Genomic DNA, 20,480 nt, shown 5'->3' on the forward strand with positions numbered 1-20,480 from the left:
AAGTTTACAATAAGTACACGCCTTCTTTATTCTGGAGTCGATGGAGCATCTCTTAGTTTTGGTCGTGTATTAAAAAAGTGTTGTCAGCCTAAAAGATGTGTATTTCTTTCATGCATTTATGACACGCCAAATTACACATTTAAAGCAACTGCAAAACTTTTCCCAAACAACAGAAAGCTAAATTGTCACGACTCCTCGTGAGTCAGCCAACAAGGGTTTTAAAAAAATGGTCCTGAATTGGAACTGAAATTGAACCGAATTATTGACTCAGAAAAAGGAAGACATGTTTTAGATTCCTGAAACACAGGTTTGGATGCACCAGACACATTTTCAGCAAAAAAGTTAAGCAGTTTATTATTGCAAAAAAACAACCAAAAAACACCTGTGTAACTCATTATTTTAATTATACATAATTTTTCTCATAATATTATGAGTTGTAAGCGATATGTATTACAGAGAACGATAATGAGAGAAAAACTAAGCAAAATAGGGGTTCGAAAATTTTTTAATTTTTTTTTTTTGTATTTATTAAAAGTAATATTAAACTTTATTTGTATTGACCCTGTCATATAAGAAATGCAGCTCAAAGTGCTTCACAGCAGGAGAATTACATGCTGTGTATAACGGAACACTTACAAATATAGAAAAAGAAATGAGATTAATAAGAAACAGATGAAATGCACAAAACAAAACATGAAGGACGTTGTTGTTGCGAGTACAGCCGCGGTACCGGAAGTGGAATGTGTCTGACGTCACGGCCATCTCACTGTACCCCCCCGCCCCCTCCCCCTCCTCCCCCCTCCTCCCCCCTTTGCAGTCACGGTCTGTTTTCGTCGACCACCATCAGCCCCGAAGTTGAAGCACCTGAAGCCGACGGAGTCTTTGGTTTTCAGCTCGTTATGTCCCGGAAGTTCTTTTCTTCTTCTTCTGCTCTCCCGGATGTTCCGCTCGTGTGTGTTTATTGTGGTGAGAGAGGCGAGTGCTATCTTAGCATGCTAGCAGAGTCAACGTCTTGTTTACGTCGTGTTTGTGAAGTCAACAATCATCCTGAGCGGCGTTTGTTCTGCTCGCGGAAAGTTACAACAGAAGGTGCTTCTTCTGCAGGTTTGTAATGATAAAGTGTGCACGAGCCTTCAGCTGCGTTAGCAGGCTAAAGGGGCTACGTGATCGGAAGTAGGCCATAAAGCCGGAGATATACGTGCTTTAAAACTACGCGTTTTCTGCGGTGCGCGTGACGGCTGCCTCGCGTCTTCTGGGACCGTTGGTTGGTTGGTTGCGCGCGTCCTCGGGAATTAACGCAACGCATAACGCAAAGATTGCAAAATACACATCGTTACTGAGTCAGGGGCCCTTTTTTTTTTTTTTTAAACTTTATTTACAACACACCAAAAACAACCGTCCAGAACAACGACAGTCTCGCTTCTTTACATGTCAGTCGAGTATAAGCTGACTTTGGGTCACACCTCCTATACAATGCAATACTATATATATATATATATATATATTTCACAAATGGATGTCAATATATACCAAACAAAAGTAAAAAAAAACAAAGAAGAAACAGCTAATGAGAACGAGAGGTTGAATTGAATCATTTTCAGGGTTTATACATTTGCTTAGGAGTTCATTTTTAAGTATTAAGATTTAGCAAATCCACATTTATTTATATATTTTTGGTGTATATTTTTTGTCCCACCTGTGATCTCAGATCTACTCAAAAAGTAATGCATCCCCTCCCATCCCCCGCTCCCCCTCTCATTTTCACCATGTTTATTGTTTACATCATGCAAATCAGAATGTGGGTAATAGTGTCATTGTTTTTCTCCCCGGTGCGCCCTCTGGTGGAGTCCTCCGGTAACACAGCATGTAAGCATGTATTTACAGTTCAAGACGTTTTTGTTCTGTAGGTTTATTTTTACATAATCACGATAGACTGGAGGCAATGCCGCATTATGGAATTTCAAAGCTGATAAACCAATAATTCAATTTGAATTAGCAGATGAAGTCACTGCAACCAACGTTATTTATCTAACAAATGAAAAGAAAAAAGAAAGCTCGATGAGAATAATAGATCTTGTTTTCTTGCTAATCCAACACCATCACAAGAGTTTTCCCGACTCCAAATGATGTGGAGGTGCATCGTAGTTACGTTGTTTAATTAAATCATTTTTTCAGAGCAGTTTAAGATAGATAGTTACTTTATTAATCCCACAAGGGGAATTTTTTTCACTACAGCAGCATTGTAGGTACAGGAAAGCAATAAAATAACAGTAAAAAATATTTAATATAAAAATGCACAGTATATACAATAAAATAGAATAAAATTAAATTAAGACGTCCAAATCTTCTATCAAATGATCACGATAATACCTGCAATTTTTTTAAACTAGTCTACACACACGCACAGGAAACATTTTCATATGAATTTCAAGGGGTAACGTCATGTCCTTTTTAGAAATTAAGCCTAAATAGATCGAATATAAGTTAAAATTGAAAAAATCTGCACTTTTCCTTTACTGATAAACATAAAACTGACGTAAACTTATAACGATGTGATGTTACAGGTGACCGGTAGGATTAAAGGTGTCTGAAGGAAGGAGGAGAGTCGTCACACATTTTGTTTCAGCCACTCCAGAGGAAAAATGGACTCTTTGAACACGGTAAGAAACAAATCATGACATTTTATCTGAGACACAGGACTGCTTATTATTTAAAGTGTACACGAGCTGCTGTTATTGATTATATTAAGTAATATTTACCATTAAAAAGGCTGTCATCTTGATTAGGGCTGCAACTTATTATTTTTAATGTTGATTATTGGCAAAGCAAGAAAATCTCTAGGTTACATAACAACATTGGACTTGTGATACTGATATCTTGAAAACTATTCACAAATGTGGTGCGATGGGGTGTCGGTGCCGGTGGGTCCGACCCTACGCGATTTAAAAACTGGTTTTAAACAACTAGATTTTTTTTTTTTTTTGTATAGTCGTGGTTACGGCTGTTTTCCCACTGCTTCCGTCTCCGAAAAATAGCACCCACAACTCACGGATCAGAAAACAAAATGGATGCACGGTTACGAAGAAAATATTTAAAAAATTTTAAAAATGGCAGAATATCAGCACTGAGCAATATGCTACATTTTTATTGCAGGCAAATAAAAACGGTTGCGTGAACGCTGATGGCTCATGGCTGAAAAGCGTCAGTTTGCTATCATTTAAAAAAAAATACTAATCCTGCAAACCATGATCATCTTTGCTGCTTGTTGTGACCGTGATATGACGAACAATCACCTTTAAAGGTCTGTTTTTATGTTGGGAAAAAGTTCAACAGAAGGAAAAAGAAGATGCTGAACATTAAATAATCAAATGAATGATGTTCAAATTCTGAATCCTCCCGGAGTTTGTTAGTAAATGTGGTTCTTACCAATTAAGGAACTTCTACCAAGTGTTTTTTCCGCCCATCTTTGTGTGAGAGACTGTTTTGTTCCACGAATGCATTTCACTTACTACCTGTTTTTGTGTCTTTGGCTGTTGTCATAGGAACATGGAGCGATGCCTCAGCGCCCTCGGGAGGACGACAGAGCAGCTCCCCCAACGGTGGCAAACAAAGATAAATCATACAGTTGTGATTTGTGCGGAAAGACTTTTGGTTCCACTTCGGGCCTGAATGTACACAAGCGCACCCACACTGGAGAGAAACCGTACAGCTGTGAGGAGTGCGGGAAGACTTTTACCCAGATGTGTCATTTAAAAACTCACCAACTCATCCACAGTGGAGTGAAACCGTACAGCTGTGAGCAGTGTGGGAAAGCTTTTACTGTGATGGGCAACTTAAGAAAACACCAAGTCATCCACAGTGGAATTAAACCGTACAGCTGTGATCAGTGCGGGAAGAGTTTTACTCAGTTGAGCAACTTTAAGATACATAAGCTCATCCACAGTGAAGTGAAACCGTACAGCTGTGGACAGTGTGGGAAGGGTTTCACTCAAATCGGTCGCTTAAATGCTCATCAACTCATCCACAATGCAGTAAAACCCTTCAGCTGTGAGAAGTGTGGGAAGGGTTTCACTCAGATGGGCAGCTTAAAGTTACACCAACTGACCCACACGGGAGTGAAACCTTACAGCTGTGAACAGTGTGGGAAAGCTTTTACTAAGATGAAAGAGTTAAAAAATCATCAACTCATCCACAGTGGAATTAAAGCGTACAGTTGTGGACAGTGTGGGAAGTCTTTTACTTACATGAACAACCTAAAAATGCATCAACTCACCCACAGTGGGGTTAAGTCGTACAGCTGTGAGCAGTGTGGGAAGGCATTTATTCGGCTAGATAGCTTAAAATCACATCAGCTTATCCACAGTGGAGTGAAACCGTACAGCTGTGAGCAATGTGGGAAGTCCTTTACTCGGAAGAAAGACTTAAAATCACATGAACTCATCCATAGTGGAGTTAAACCATACAGCTGTGAGCAGTGCGGCAAGGCATTTATTCAGGTGAAAGATTTAAAAACTCACCAACTCGTCCACAGTGAAGTGAAACCGTACAGCTGTGACCAGTGTGAGAAGGCCTTCATCCGGAAGAGAGACTTGAAAACACATCAGCTCATCCACAGTGGCGTTAAACCACACAGCTGTGAGCAGTGCGGCAAGGCATTTACTCACATGGGGAACCTGAAAACACATCAAGTCATCCACAGTGGAGTGAAACCGTACAGCTGTGAACAGTGCGGGAAGAGTTTTACTCTGATGAAAAGTTTAAAATCTCACCGAGTGATCCACAGTGGAGTAAAACCACACAGCTGTGAGCAGTGTGGGAAGAGTTTTACTGTTAAAGGAGACTTAATGACTCATCAGCGCACCCACTCTGGAAGTAAACCGTACTGCTGTGACTTTTGTGGAAAATCCTTCCGCCAACAAGGGACCCTTAATCGACACCAACGCATGCACACCGGAGAGGACGTGTACTGTTGTGAACACTGTGGCAGGTTTTTTCCACAGCTCTCGGCTTTAAAAACCCACAAAGTTACCCACACTGGAGAGAGACCGTACCAGTGTGACCACTGCGACAAGACTTTTACTTTTTCAGGTTCCCTCAAACGACACCGAAAGATCCACACCAGAGAGAGAAACCTCTCAAGTTCAGTCACTGTGAGGTATGTTCAAATTCTTTTACTTGTGTAAAGTGAACATAAAAACACAATGCAATGTTTTGCAAATCACACAAACCCATAATTAATTGAAAATAGACCAACGACAACATATTAAATGTTGAAACTAAGAAACGTTATTCTTTTATGAATAATATATGTTTATTTTGAATTTGATTCCAGGAACACGTCTCAAAAATGTTGGAACGGGGTCAAATAAAGACTTGAAAAGTTAGCGTAAAGATAAAAAACAAACAAACACTTGGTCGTATATCTCACAACTAATTAGGTTACCACAGCGACAGATCAGTAACATGATTGGGTATAAAACGAGCATTTCAAAAAGGGCAGAGTCTCTAAGCAGTGAAGATGGTGAGAGGGTTCATCACGCTGTGAAAGACTGCAAAAATAAGGAAAAAACTTAAGAATAATCCTCCTCAACTTTAAATTGTAAAGAATTTGGATATTTCATCGTCTACGGTTCATAATATCGTGAAAAGATTCAGAGAATCTGGAGAAATCTCTGAACACAAGGGACAAGGCTGGAAACTAATATTGGATGGTGGTGATCTTCGGGCCCTCAGGCAGCACTGCATTAAAAACACACTATTCTGGAGTGGAAATCACTGCATGGGCTCAGGAACACTTGTGAAAACCATCGTCTGTGAACACAGTTCATCGCTGCGTCCACAAATGCTGTTAAAACTCTCCAAAGAAGAAACCAGATAGAAACATGACATTATAAAATGTATTAGGAAAACAACGGCTTCCACTGTCTTTTTTAAAATTTTATATCTTTGTTTTAGAAACACGCCGGTTCAAACGGAGCCGACGATCGACCCCGCCGGCGCTGCGACCGGCATCGGCCGTTATTCACCGCAGCACGTTGCCTCAGAGGAAACGCATGAATCCACGTGGGCGCAAAACCATTTAAGTAGCGACACGGCAAGAAACGCTTCCCGTCCTCTGGTCGTCATGAACCTGGACTCGCTGGAGAGGATTCAGACATCTGTGACGTACGTGATCATTTAGAGGAGAAATCATTCCCGTCTTTGGATCACAGGAGGACAACGAAGATCCTCTTCTGGTGTCAAGTCAAACTTACAGACTTTGAGACCCGGCGTCACACGATTCAGATTTAATCTTTTAAGTGTCTTGGTTTGTGTCTGTAACTTTCTATTTCTGTGATGTCAGGAGGTCCATCAGATCACAGGTTTTAGGCTGCACTTCTTTCAATAGTGCTAGTGTGGTGCTTTTTATGTCATAGCAAGCGCAGGGAAACGCAGGTTCAATATCAGAGAAGTGGAACATTAAATTGCAGGTATGACAAGCAAATACTGTATTTCAGATTTTAATTCCACAGCAGCAAGTAGTTCAGATTATATTATTTATTGGTCTTTTGTTTGTTTGAGAACTGTTGTTGTAAATATAAGAAATAGCCAAATTTTACGAAAATAGTGGGAATTCAGACCAAAAAAACAAACTGCCTGGATTTTTGTTGGTGTTGTGTTGTTGCTTTATTTCACAAGTTAAAATCCAGGAAGTAGACTTGTGTAACGTGCTTTCTCTCCTCTGGTTTCGAGGCTAAATGACTCAACAGATTGTAAATTGTTGGGTTGACATACTTCAGTGACATGATCTAGTGACTTCAAGATTATTGGGTTTTATTTAATTTAATGTACTCACCATGTTAGAAAACAAAATCATGTAATCCTGTGATCTTTTTTCTATGTAATTAAGTGTACTACTTATTTAACTGCTATTTTACAGTTAGATCGTAGCAGCATTTAAATGTTAGTTGAAGCAAAGCTTAAATCTGTATATTAAGAATATATTAACTGTTTTGACCTATAGTGATATATGGATTAAGGAGGGAGGGGTGATACTTGTGTGTTTAGAAAAAAGAAGGAAGCACCAATGATCATATAACTGGAGATTTAAACTTTTAATTAGGAAGTCTTATTGTAGGAGCTACCAGACTGTTTCTAAAAGAGTTCGTAGCTTCAGGTCTGTAAAATGGTTCTGATCCAGAAGTGTCTTCAGCTGCAATACCAGCGAGTGCCACTAGAGGTCGGCTCCAAAAAGCCTCCGGCTCCATAGACTCCCATTCAACTTCTCTCATCAAATCCAAAGTGAATAAAATGTGTCCATCAGATATCTCGGTGTTGTTAGCTAAAGTCACTCCTTCTTCTTAGTTTTCTGGAGGTCCATCTGAAAATAATCCCTCATTCATTAGAAAAGAAGATTCAAGAAGACCTGTTTTTGGGGGCGTGTCTGTTTGATTGACAGGCCTGTTAATATCTTTCCAGAGTTTAGGTAATTTAAACACGAACAATACTGTCAACTCCAATATAAAAAGCGGTGATTGTCCGATACTTCCTGGAGGTGTGGCCTTCTTTCCATTCCAATGGTGTTGGGTTGTCTGAAGTATCTTGATGCCAAAATTACTTCTGTTAAACTGATACTGATGTTGATGAGTACATGTTAGTTCTTCTGAGTTACCTAGTAGACTGATATTTACTCCCGATGTATTAGGATCTGTGTATACGTGGTGCACACTTCCTGTTTTTGATGTAAATCCGGCATCGATTGGTGCCGGCAACCTGTTTATGTCAACAGTAAAGTCAACTGAAGTGGAATCTACCGGTTTCGCCTTGTCATATCGAAAAAACCTGAAACAAAAAGGGAAAAAAAAGTACTCAATCTAGACTGGACAGCAGATTAACAGGTATTAATGGACATATATATAAAACTGATGAGAACCAACAGTTGGTTGTGGATGTTTTGTATATGTGTCAGCAGTTAAAATCTTATTTACTTCAAAATGAATGCAAAACAAAATTGGTCTACGATGGGTGGAGGAAGTGTTTTTATTCTTTTCTTTCGTCTACTATCGGATAGACTGCCATGAAATCTCACAAACATTTGCATTTCTCAGGAGGAACTCTTAATGTATTCATCACCATCATGCTTTTGTTTTTGTCAAGTTTTGATGTGTTGAATACTTCAGTTTCTCACCAAATAACAAAAAAAAACCAACTGACAAATGTACTTTATACTTTATGTTAAATGCTAAGAGCTCACACTTTAAACTGGAGTGGGGAAGCATGCTAAACAATGCGTACTACTACTACTACTACTAATAATAATAATAATAAACCTTATTTGTATGGCACCTTTCATACAAGACAGCAGCTCAAAGTGTGTCACAGCAAGATAATTACATGCAGTGTTTCACAATAAAAACATCTCATTTCTCTTCCTCCTTATTGATGATGCAAAACGATGTTTCGTGGACATCAACACAGAATTGAACGGCAGTGAAAAACTTTGCAGGCAAACATCGCGAGATCAGCCGCGGCTGTGACGTCACCCGAAGACAAAGGAGCCGCTCGGCCGTCCAAAGGTAACCACCGAGCTAACGTTAGCATCGGTTCGATTAATCTTTCGATCTTTAGCTCGTTATCCGCCGGATGTTCTCTCCCGCTGCTCCGCCTGAGCTCCGCTCGGAGGCCCGCTGGTGGTTTTTTCTTCATTTCGATGGATCATAAGTTCAGAGAAATAAACGGCCTTTAGCCGCGGGGGCTAGCAGAAAGATGACGTCTCGTTTACGTCGTTGTTTATGAAGACAAAACAATCCGTCCTGCTCGTAGAAAGCTACAACGGAAAGCGTTTTTCTGTACGTGAGATTTGTTTTGTGTTTAAGCTGCAAACTCAGCAGCTAAATTAGCAGGCGAGGCTACATATCCCACCGTGGAGAAGGACGTCTGCTGCCGTTTGAACCGGAACAGGTTCTCTGACCGTGTTGTGGGCGTGGCCACGAACTACAAAATAAACATCGCGATGTTTTCCAATCTTTTCATGACATTTCTGCGCATCTGTTTAACCACAACAACAGACCAACGTACCTTTAACATTCGTCTTATTTCAGAAGGCGTTTTCTTTTCCGAAATTGTTCGTTTTCTAGCCACGTGAAAGAAAAAGGAATTACCTGTTCGCCAGTCGCTGAAACTTTGATAAACACTAAGCTAGGAGGGAAAAACTGCTCTTTAAGGAAGAGTTTTTCCTTCCTTCTGTTTGAAGTTTTTTTTCCCTTAAAGAGGAGTTTTTGAATGAAATAACCTGTGTTGTGACTTTGAGCTATATAAATAACATTGAATTGAATTAAACCTAGAGTAGCGTATTTAAGTGCAGATAGAGTAAACCGTTGTTTTCCTTGAAATGTGTTGGTCAGAGTGAACTCAGGTTTTCCGCTTTTTAACTGCAGTAATATTTAAAAACATGTTAAGATCACTGTTCGTGTCTCCCGCTGCGTCAGGATTGATTTCAGGTAAATCCGGGCGGAGACGTTCACACGGCGTCGCTACTCAAGCTGAGCGTTGGAATAATAACGATATGTACGTAACCAACTATAAAGTGGATAGCATCCTCACAGTTAGCGTATTCACTACAGTATAATCCATGAACTCTCAATATCATCGTTATTGCCTTTTACTAACAATAACAGATAATAACAGAGTTATTGTTGGCATAACCACCACAGGCAGTCTGACTAATTGATGACATATTTCTGCATCTGTTTTTGTCCTTGTCTTGTCACCATAGGAGTATAAAGAGCAAAAATGGAGAGACGACCTAAACGCCCTCAGGAAGATGAAAAGGCTCCAACAACAGGAAGCGGCGATAAAATCACACAGTTTTGAACGGCGAGGAAAAACTCTTTGTTGCACGCAGACCTGAATTCACGCAACGGCACCCTCTCTGAAGGAACACCGTACAGCTGTGAGCCGTGCGGGAACACTTTCACTCCGATGGCTAGTTTAAAAACAAATCAACTCGGCCACAGTGGAGTCAAACCGTACAGCTGTGATCAGTGTGGGAAGGTTTTTACCCGGCTGGGCGGCTTAAAAACTCATCAATTCATCCACAGTGGAGTGAAACCCTTCAGCTGTGAGCAGTGCGGGAAAAGTTTTAATTTAATGAGTAACCTTAAGAGACATCAAGTCGTCCACAGCGGGCTGAAACCGTACAACTGTACAGAGTGTGGGAGGACTTTTGGTCATCGGAGTAACTTGACAAGACATCAACTCTTCCACGTTCAAGAAAAACCGTACAGCTGTGACCAGTGCGTGAAGGCGTTTACTCAGATGACAGACTTGAAAATGCATCAACTCGTCCACAGCGGAGTTAAACCGTACGGCTGCGAGCAGTGCGGGAAGATGTTTACCAAGGTGTGTAACTTAAAAACACATCAACTCATCCACAGTGGAGCTAAACCGCACAAGTGTGAGCTGTGTGGGAAGTCTTTTACTGTGATGAGCTACTTAAAAACACATCAGCTCATTCACAGCGGCGTTAAATCCCACCGATGTGAAGATTGTGGGAAGTCGTTTAACCGGCTGGAAACCTTAAAAGCGCATCGGCAGATCCACAGCGGAGTTAAACCGCACAGCTGCGAGCAGTGCAGCAAAACTTTTACTTATAAAAGAAATTTATTGACTCATCAACTCACCCACTCAGGACAGAAACCGCACCGCTGTGACCTCTGTGGAAAAACTTTCAGCCGACAAGGGACCCTCAACACGCACCGACGCAAGCACACCGGAGAGGACGTGTACTGTTGTGAAGAGTGTGGCAGATTCTTTACGCAGTACTCGGCTTTCAAAAGCCACAAAGTTACCCATACTTCAGAGAGACCGTACCAGTGTGACCACTGCGATAAGAGTTTTAAATATTCAGATACTCTGAAGCGACACCAGAACATTCACACCGGAGAGGGACCACTCGGTTGCAGTACCGATGAGTTATGTGAAAACGTTGTCACAATACAAGTGTGAAAAATGACACGTGCATGTTTTGTAACTAGATGAGTTTTGGATGTTTATCTGTGCTGTCAATTTTTTGTATTTTAAATTTGGTCAATCAAATTATGAAAGCAATGTTCTCAGCTGTGATGAATGGAAAGGTAGTACCACAGATCCTGGATTTCAGGAATCTTAAAAACAGCAGCTAGTAGTTTAGGTTTTCTTTTCTTTTTGACTTTTAAAAACAAGTAAATATAAGGAATGTAAAAAAATCACAACAGTATTTGAGTTCCAGAAATCGTTGTGGGGAATTCAGACCATCAGCCTGAAGTCCAATCAGATACCAAAACACTACACAAGGTTATTGTTAAGGAGAATTATTATACTGCTCTGGGAAGTGATCCTGATGGTGTGTTTTACAGTTCCTCATTATTATAACCTGCCCAGTAAACAATAACATTGACTTCAATAAACACAAAAGAACGTGGAATCTCCCTGCGTCCGTTGTGAATCACTCACAATGTTAACGATCCTACCTGGTAGTCAGGATACCCCTCATACAGTCCTCACTAACACATATAAGACAAGGAGATATAAAAAATAAAAAAAAACTATAATGCAAAACAAAACCAAGTTTTAAGTAAAGCTGTGCTGGAATCGGGTTGAATCCCACTAAAGTTTTAAACGGACCAATTTGTTTATAGAGCCGACATGGTAATAATAGTAATTGTCGTTCTACAACTGCTGGAAGAAGTAAAGCCGGACAGGGTGGTGCTGCAACACTTACTTTTAAGTTTAGCAGAAATATGAATTCAGGGAAAATCTTACATTTTGAATTATTTATTATATTATTATATTACTTTTTTTTTTTTAAATTTTTTAGTTAGGATACAAAGACAGGTAGGAAGTACAATTTTGCTGGAGACCGGCACAGTAATGAATTTACAGAAAAAGAAATGTCGTGATCAGAATGTGTGCTGAAAGTTTTACAAACATAAAGTAAAGGTTTTCAGACTAAACTCACTTCATTAACAAAAATAACTCCTCATTTACAACCAGAAAGACTGCTCCTGTTTTTCCATCATCAAATAAAACTGTTCACCAGAGGAAACAGGAAGTGATGGGATTTGTGGGAAATGTGGCCTTCACAATAAAATGTTCTAATTAAATGTTTATTAGCAAAGGAAGTGAGTCCATATTACTGTATGTTAAATTAGTTTCATACACACGTCCAGTTGTCTATGTGTTGAATTAACATGAATTAAGCAGCATCTAAAGCTTTTATTTTGAAAGGCTGATGTAGTCGTTGTTTCTATATTACAGTCACAGACTTTTTTTTTTGGTAAATTTTATCTCCATGGTTCTTACATTCAATAAATAAATAAAAAAAGATGAGAACTAAAATATTTCTGTGATGTGCAGCACAATTATCATCACAGGAAGTGATTACAGATTTATTCCTTTATCATGTAGTGCTTTTAAAAAAAAAGTTTTTCTTTTTGAACTTGCAATTATTTATAATTCCTGCAATTTTAGGAGAAAAAAAACCTCACTTAAAACGTCAAAGATTACATCGACATCTTTTTAGAAAAATCCACTGCAAAATTATTTCATTTTTTTATCGTAAGAAACACAATAAAACACTCAACAAAATCCTGCAGGGACTGTTTAACATCAGAAAAACGGTCTCCCAGTGCATCATGGGAGTTCAAATCATTACATATTTATTCCTTTATCAGGTAGTGATTTTAAAAAAACAACAACACATTTTTCTTTCTCAACTTGCAAAAAACTCACTTAAAACTCCAAAAATTACATCTTTGATTGCAACAATCACAAAAACGCAAAAAATCCTGGAGGGACTGATTAATTGTTATTGTGTTGAATGAACATGAATTAAACATCATTCTAAAGCTCTTATTTTGAAAGGCTGACGTCGTCCTTGTTTCTAGTGTCATGACAACACACCAGCTGTCACGTGATATAGTTGTATGTTCTGAGCTCTGAGCGGTGAAGAGGGACTATTACGGTGAATTAATGTCGGAAGTTACATTAAAAGGTTTTAATGAGCACATTCCGGAGCGGAACGTGGCGCGAGCCCGTACTGGACCAATAAACTGGAAAAAAGATAAAAAATAAAAAAAAGGGAATGGCAAAAGTCGCGAGATCAGCCGTTGCTGTGAACGCGGTCACGCGATCGGAAGTAAAATGCGTCCGACGTCACGACGGTCCTTCTTTCCATTAAACTCAGAAGACCGTTTTTTCTGAACTTTCTTTCTGTCGTCACCGATATTTTATTTTCCGCCGACAAGCTCGTTGGACGAGGCCGAAGCACGTGGAGGCGAAACGGAGCTGCTGCTTCGGCTAATCTGATGCTAACCATGAGCTAACGTTAGCTTCTGCTCGATTCATCTTTACGTTTTATTTAGCTCGTTATCTCCCTGATGTTTGCTTCTGCTGCTCTCCGTGAGTTATGTTCGGAGCCACAGTTGTTTTTATTTTTATTGTGATGGATAATAAGTTAAAGAGAAGAAAACGGTCTTTTAGCCGCGGGGCTAATTGCCAGCACGCTACCTTAGCATGCTAGCAGGAGTTGACGTCTCGTTTACGTCGTTGTTCATGAAGTTACAATTATTCCTGTGAATTATTCCCGTGAATTATTCCTGTGAATTATTACCGTGAATTATTCCTATGAATTATTTATGAATTATTCCCGTGAATTATTCCTATGAATTATTTATGAATTATTCCCGTGAATTATTCCTGTGAATTATTACCGTGAATTATTCCCGTGAATTATTTATGAATTATTCCCGTGAATTATTCCTATGAATTATTTATGAATTATTCCTGTGAATTATTTATGAATTATTCCTGTGAATTATTTATGAATTATTACCGTGAATTATTCCTGTGAATTATTACCGTGAATTATTCCCGTGAATTATTTATGAATTATTACCGTGAATTATTCCCGTGAATTATTCCTATGAATTATTTATGAATTATTCCTGTGAATTATTTATGAATTATTACCGTGAATTATTCCTGTGAATTATTACCGTGAATTATTCCCGTGAATTATTTATGAATTATTACCGTGAATTATTCCCGTGAATTATTCCTATGAATTATTTATGAATTATTCCTGTGAATTATTTATGAATTATTCCCGTGAATTATTCTTGTGAATTATTCTTGTGAATTATTCCTGTGAATTATTCCTATGAATTATTCCCATGAATTATTCCCGTGAATTATTCCCGTGAATTATTCCTGTGAATTATTTATGAATTATTCCTGTGAATTATTCCTATGAATTATTTATGAATTATTCCCGTGAATTATTCCCGTGAATTATTCCCGTGAATTATTCCCGTGAATTATTTATGAATTATTCCCGTGAATTATTTCCATGAATTATTCCCGTGAATTATTCCTGTGAATTATTCCCGTGAATTATTCCTATGAATTATTTATGAATTATTCCTGTGAATTATTTATGAATTATTCCTGTGAATTATTCCCGTGAATTATTCCCGTGAATTATTCCTATGAATTATTCCCGTGAATTATTCTTGTGAATTATTCCTGTGAATTATTCCCGTGAATTATTCTTGTGAATTATTCCTGTGAATTATTCCTGTGAATTATTCCCGTGAATTATTCCTGTGAATTATTCCTGTGAATTATTTATGAATTATTCCTGTGAATTATTCCTATGAATTATTCCTGTGAATTATTCCCGTGAATTATTCCCGTGAATTATTCTTGTGAATTATTCCTGTGAATTATTCCCGTGAATTATTCCTGTGAATTATTCCCGTGAATTATTTATGAATTATTCCCGTGAATTATTCTTGTGAATTATTCCTGTGAATTATTCCCGTGAATTATTTATGAATTATTCCCGTGAGTTATTCCTGTGAATTATTCCCGTGAATTATTCCTGTGAATTATTCCTGTTCGCAGGAAGCTACAACATGTTTGGAAAATACTTTGTAGTTCAACAAACTTTGAAGGTTTTTCCAGAATCACCAGTTTGAATGCACCGTTTTAGAATTATGACTTTTAATTGATAATTATCAAGTTGTATTATAATAATGCAATAACTTAACTTAATCATTGTATTTCATCTTAAAAATGCAAAAAACCTCTTTATTAATAATACGACGCCAATCACTTTTGATCAAGTGCACGTCTACAAAATATATATATATATAAAACACTACATACAAAATAAAAGTAAGTGTGATGATTTACACAGTTAACAAACAGCAAAGTTGTTTAAAATCAAATATAAATCCAAATCCAAAATCCATCACACAACAATAACACTGTTGTCTGTTTTTATTGTTTGTTTAAATATATATATAAAAAAAACAAATTTGCACTATTGTTTAGTTAGTTTTAATTTAATTTAATTTAATTATTCTATTTTATTTTATTGTATATAATGTACATTTTTATATTTAATATTTTTTTACTGTTTTATTTCTTTCCTGTATCTATAATGCTGCTGTAGCAAAAACAATTCCCCCTTGGGGATTAATAAAGTATCTATCTGTCTATCTATCTATCTATCTATCTATCTATCTATCTATCTATCTATCTATCTATCTATCTATCTATCTATCTATTTATTCTATTATCTATCTATCTATCTATCTATCTATCTATCTATCTATCTATCTATCTATCTATCTATCTATCTATCTATCTATCTATCCATCCATCCATCCATCCATCCATCCATCCATCCATCCATCCATCCATCCATGATCTATCTATTTATTCTATTATCTATCTATTCTATTATCTATCTATCTATCTATCTATCTATCTATCTATCTATCTATCTATCTATCTATCTGTCTTTCTATCTATCTATCTATCTATCTATCTATCTATCTATCTATCTATCTATCTATCTGTCTATCTGTCTTTCTATCTATCTATCTATCTATCTATCTATCTATCTATCTATCTATCTATCTATCTATCTATCTATCTATCTATCTATCTATCCATCCATCCATCCATCCATCCATCCATCCATCCATCCATCCATCCATCTATCTATCTAAGCTCCTTGTTTACATTTACAGTTAACAGGTGTACCTTAACATGAATATAACATTAAAGCCTTTTGCATTCATTTAGATATTTCAAAGCCAACAAAAGGATATATATCTTCTTTTTTCAAAACTGTCCAAACTATCCGACTGAAACATTTGGCTCATCTGGACACTTTATTTATTTATTTATTGTAAAACTTAAACAGCCCAACTACAGTGATTAACACTAAATGTAAAGGAACCTTTTTAATATGAATTTAATTATATTATATTTTGTGTTCAGGACTGAATCCTAAATACATCAGATAAAAGTTAAAATCAGTACTTTTTCTTTACAGGTGACAGAAGAAAGGAGGAAAGCCGTCACTTTGCCACCACAGAGGAAAAATGGACTCTTTGAAAAAGGTGAGAAAATATTATTATATATAATGTTATCTTGTAAATAGGACTGCTTATTAGTTAAACTGTGTGCAGCTGCTGTTATACTGCAGTGGGGAGTATAGTGTGAGTTACAGATTGCAGAAAGTCATGTAGATTTTAAGGCTAATGGTGCTGATGGACAACAGCTTGGTGCACCACCACAAACTAAGGATCTGGTCATTATTTTGAATATTCAAATAGTCTTCCAAAAATATCCCACGTTTTTGCACCTAAAAATATTCTGCCGACCGCCATTAAACAACATAAACAGAAGGAACAGCGTTGCTACCAGACTGCAGAGCTTTGCACATAAAACTGTGCCACCACGTTGCAAACAGCAGAAACGTGCAAACTCTACTCTTTATTTATTTTTGAAGGAGTTCACGTGCAACTTTCTGACGGCTGAAGTCGTCTTTGCATGTTTTCCCCACATTCATACCGTAGTTTTACCTGCAACGCTCCGGACCCCCTGAAAGCAGCATGATCTTTTTCTGCCTGTTATTTAATGGTGACTTGGCAGGCAGCTTTTAGGCACATTACCGCCACCTTCTGACGGCAATGACGCATTACAACCAAGAACGATAGTCACGTATATTAATTGATTTTGGAGATTCAATCGACTATTTGAAATTCATGCCCACATCCCTATGAGCAACTTGTACCAACTGAAGACTGGTTCTTGCCACTCATCTTTGTGTGAAATATTTATAGTTCAATTATTTATTTAATTTAATTTAATTTAATTTGTTTTGGTGTATATAGTCTGCGTGTGTGTAGTTATTCATTGCTCTTAATTTTTTCTAAAATAATAATTATTGTGTGCACCTTTTTGTTTTTCTATGCTGCTGTGACGACTAATAAAGTCTAAATCTAATCTAATTTTACATCTGCATCTGTTTTTGTCTTTGTCTGTCGCCATAGAAATGCAAAACCAAATCCGGAGTGACACCTCAGCACTTTAAGGACGAGGACGAAGCGCTGCCAACAGCAGCAAACACAGAGAAAGGACATAGTTGTGATCAGTGTGGGAAAACTTTTCACTCCACGTCAATTCTGAACGTTCACAAGCGCACCCACACCGGAGAGAAACCGTACAGCTGTGAACAGTGCGGGAAGGCTTTTACTCAGATGTGTCACTTAAAATCTCATCAAATCATCCACAGTGGAGTGAAACCACACGGCTGTGAACTGTGCGGGAGGAGTTTCGCCTATAAGCGTGATTTAAAAAAGCATCATCTCATCCACAGCGGAGTCAAACCCTTCAGCTGTGAGCTGTGCGGGAAGAGTTTTACTTTGAAGGAATACGTTAAAAAACATCATCTCGTCCACAGCGGCATGAAACCGCATAAGTGTCAGCAGTGCGGGAAGAGTTTCGCTGTCGTTAAACATTTAAAATCCCATCAACTCGTCCACAGCGGCGTCAAACCGCACAAGTGCGAGCAGTGCGGGAAGACTTTTACTCAGTTGGGTAGCTTGAAAACACATCGTCTCATCCACTGGGGAGTGAAACCGTACAGCTGTGGTCGGTGTGGGAAGTCCATGACGACGATGAGCGCTCTTCAAAAACATCAACGCTTCCACAGCGGAGTGAAACCGTACAGCTGTGGTGAGTGCGGAAAGTCTTTTACTTCGCTGGACAACGTGAGGAAGCACCAGCTCATCCACAGCGGGGTGAAGGCATTCAGCTGTGAGCAGTGCGGGAAGAGTTTCGCTCGGACGAGTGTCCTCAAAAGACATCAACTCCTCCACACCGGCGTTAAACCGCACAGCTGTGTGCAGTGCGGGAAGTCTTTTACCATCAAAGGAAGCTTACAGAAACACGAACGCACCCACGCCGGAAGCAAACCGCACTCCTGTGAGCTTTGCGGGAAAACTTTCACCCAACGAGGTTCCTTTAACAGACACCTACGCAAGCACACCGGACACGACACGTGCCGCTGCGATATCTGTGGCCAATTGTTCGCGAAGTACTCGGCTTTAAAAGCCCATAAAGTTACCCACGTCGGCGAGACGCCGCTCCAGTGGGTCGAAAGCGATAAGAGGTTTAAATTTCCCTTCAAACAAGACAAAAGATCGCCGCCGGAGGGAGACCACGCAAGTGAAGTCACTGTGAGGTAGGAAACAGCGTCATGTCCGTAAAAGTGTGGAAAGTAAGTTTGAATGTTTATCTGTACTGTGAAATTTATTGGAACGTTTTTGTAGGTTTAACCCAACAATTAAGAACAACTCTGTATTTGTTATCGGCTCCAGTGATCCAAACCTGGATTTTCTGGACAATTTCAGATTCAATATTTTACCTGTTTTGAAATACCATTTTATTTGGCTGGTTGTTGTTTGCTAACAGGTTTTGCAGTTTCCTTGCAGTGTAATGTTGCAATTATACAACAAGTTACAGACTCAATGAAATACTGTGTTAGTTTGGTCATCATTTCCATGGCAACACATGGGGGTATTACTAAGAACTGGAAAACAATCAGTCGCGTCAGTAGACTCTTATGTAACGTACGCAATGTTTACTACTCCTCGAAGTAGTCCGACCCTTAGCAACGACCTAGCAACAGAGAGCTCAGCTAGCTCAGTCTGGTTGTAATTAAGATATCTGATGAAAAAAGATATCGCCGTATCCTTATTTTTCTCGGAGTTTAAAGATAACGCGGGTCTCTAGGCACCGCCGGCCGTGAGACAAGTGCAACACCGGACAAAAGAGATACAGCTTGATAATCATGAAGTTACATCATGTAAATTATGGCTTCCACTGTCATTTTGTATCTTTTGTTTTAGATGTGCAACGGTGAAGGAGGAGCCGATTCTCACCCCTGTCGTCGCCGGGCCAGACGAAAGTCGTCAGTCACCACTGCATGTTGCCATGATGACACGGGAGAGGAACCATTTCAGTGCCGACGCCATGAGAGAAACTGCCCGTCCTCTGGTCGTCACTCACGTTATAAATGTGATCCCGCTGAGCAGGATTCAGGCACCCGTGACCTACGTGATCATTTAGAGGAGAAAACATTCCCATCCAACCTTTTGTTTTTGTTACAATACAGGAAGTACAGTCAGCTACCAGATGCCAAAATACTACACAGCAGTTTTAGATGCCGGCTTTTGAGCTGTGCACTGATAACAAGCTGGCTGGTCCCTCTCCTCTATCATCCGGGCGATGCGGCATCCCAAGATTTCCAAAAAGAATTTCCAAAACTTAGGACAGTTTTCCACTTCACCTCAGTCCATCTTGAAATGAGCCTCGGCGTCCAGAGAAGGCGGAAACATTTCTAGATCATGTTTATAAATGTTTTCTTCTTTGCGTGTGTGAACTTTTTAACCTGCATTAGTGGAAGCGTCGACTACCTGTTAATAAACGATGGTTTTCAGGAGTGCTCCTGAGCCCTGGCAGTGATTTCCACCACAGATTTCAGATTGTTTTATTGCCTCCTGAAGGCCCTGAAGATCACGGATGTACAATATTGGTTTTCGGTTTTGTCCCTTTCGATTTTTGGGGATTTTCAGATGTCTGATTATGAACCGTAGATGATGAAACCACCGAATTCTATTTAATTTTACTTGAGGAACATTATTCTTAGATTGTTGCACTATTTGCCCACACAGTCTTTCACAGTGATGAACCTCTCACCATCTTCCCTGCTGAGACTCTGCCTCTCCAGGATTGCTCATTTTATACCCAATCATGTTACTGATCTGTTGCCATGGTAACATAATTACTTGAGATGTTTAAACAGGTATTACGTTTTTTTATCATTACAAAACTGTAAACTGTTTCTGGCATCACATTCAAAGTGAGCATTTTTTTTTTTTTTCATAAAACAATGAAATTTCTGTTAAAACATCTGATATTATTGTCTTTGTTCGATTTTCAATTAAATAGGAATTTACATGATTTGCAAATCATCACATTCGGTTTTTATTTCATTTTACACAGCGTCCCAACAACAGGGTTGTATATTTAGTTTCAGATTCATAAAACTGATGCATTCAAGCTAAAAACAAGAGCGACAAATATTTAATGGAAAA

At 38.6% G+C, this 20,480-nt stretch overlaps 3 protein-coding genes across 9 annotated transcripts; all 3 read left to right on the top strand.

The window, feature by feature from the left end:
- The first annotated feature begins 804 nt into the window (after nt 1–804).
- LOC138632661 (zinc finger protein 665-like) lies at nt 805–6,276 on the top strand. 5 transcript variants are annotated; one of them, XM_069718406.1, is made up of 5 exons: nt 805–966; nt 1,848–1,866; nt 2,565–2,660; nt 3,543–5,155; nt 5,956–6,276. In XM_069718406.1, exons 3-5 carry the CDS (start codon nt 2,643–2,645, stop codon nt 6,179–6,181), a joined length of 1,857 nt encoding a protein of 618 aa, XP_069574507.1. In that variant the 5' UTR covers nt 805–966; nt 1,848–1,866; nt 2,565–2,642; the 3' UTR covers nt 6,182–6,276. The 5 variants fall into 5 exon arrangements, with proteins under 5 accessions (XP_069574507.1, XP_069574503.1, XP_069574504.1 ...); XM_069718402.1 differs by having other exon boundaries at nt 805–1,866; XM_069718403.1 differs by lacking the exon at nt 1,848–1,866 and having other exon boundaries at nt 805–1,104.
- A 2,240-nt stretch (nt 6,277–8,516) lies between these two features.
- LOC138632665 (zinc finger protein 98-like) lies at nt 8,517–11,443 on the top strand. 2 transcript variants are annotated; one of them, XM_069718411.1, is made up of 2 exons: nt 8,517–8,555; nt 9,755–11,443. In XM_069718411.1, exon 2 carries the CDS (start codon nt 9,961–9,963, stop codon nt 10,984–10,986), a length of 1,026 nt encoding a protein of 341 aa, XP_069574512.1. In that variant the 5' UTR covers nt 8,517–8,555; nt 9,755–9,960; the 3' UTR covers nt 10,987–11,443. The 2 variants fall into 2 exon arrangements, with proteins under 2 accessions (XP_069574512.1, XP_069574513.1); XM_069718412.1 differs by lacking the exon at nt 8,517–8,555 and adding an exon at nt 8,975–9,546.
- Nucleotides 11,444–13,145: 1,702 nt separating this feature from the next.
- On the top strand, nt 13,146–19,854 carry LOC138632663 (zinc finger protein 431-like). Of its 2 annotated transcripts, none has more exons than XM_069718407.1 (4): nt 13,146–13,419; nt 16,370–16,436; nt 17,373–18,565; nt 19,233–19,854. In XM_069718407.1, the coding sequence occupies exons 2-4, from the start codon at nt 16,419–16,421 to the stop codon at nt 19,450–19,452; spliced, it is 1,431 nt and encodes a 476-aa protein (XP_069574508.1). In that variant the 5' UTR covers nt 13,146–13,419; nt 16,370–16,418; the 3' UTR covers nt 19,453–19,854. The 2 variants fall into 2 exon arrangements, with proteins under 2 accessions (XP_069574508.1, XP_069574509.1); XM_069718408.1 differs by lacking the exon at nt 13,146–13,419 and adding an exon at nt 16,037–16,263.
- The last annotated feature ends 626 nt before the right edge of the window (nt 19,855–20,480 follow it).

Source organism: Brachyistius frenatus, unplaced genomic scaffold (assembly GCF_029030835.1).
Source record: "Brachyistius frenatus isolate BFR_SWC_R1_liver_20210118 unplaced genomic scaffold, ASM2903083v1 Contig_191, whole genome shotgun sequence".
NCBI lineage: Eukaryota > Metazoa > Chordata > Actinopteri > Embiotocidae > Brachyistius > Brachyistius frenatus.

Excerpts from the sequence above, each read along its gene's own strand:
- LOC138632661 (XM_069718402.1), top strand. Across the intron at positions 5,156-5,955 it reads TCAAGTTCAGTCACTGTGAG|AAACACGCCGGTTCAAACGG; the intron begins GTATGTTCAAAT and ends TCTTTGTTTTAG.
- LOC138632663 (XM_069718407.1), top strand. Across the intron at positions 18,566-19,232 it reads GCAAGTGAAGTCACTGTGAG|ATGTGCAACGGTGAAGGAGG; the intron begins GTAGGAAACAGC and ends CTTTTGTTTTAG.
- LOC138632665 (XM_069718411.1), top strand. The coding sequence starts at position 9,961 with ATGGCTAGTTTAAAAACAAATCAACTCGGCCACAGTGGAGTCAAACCG.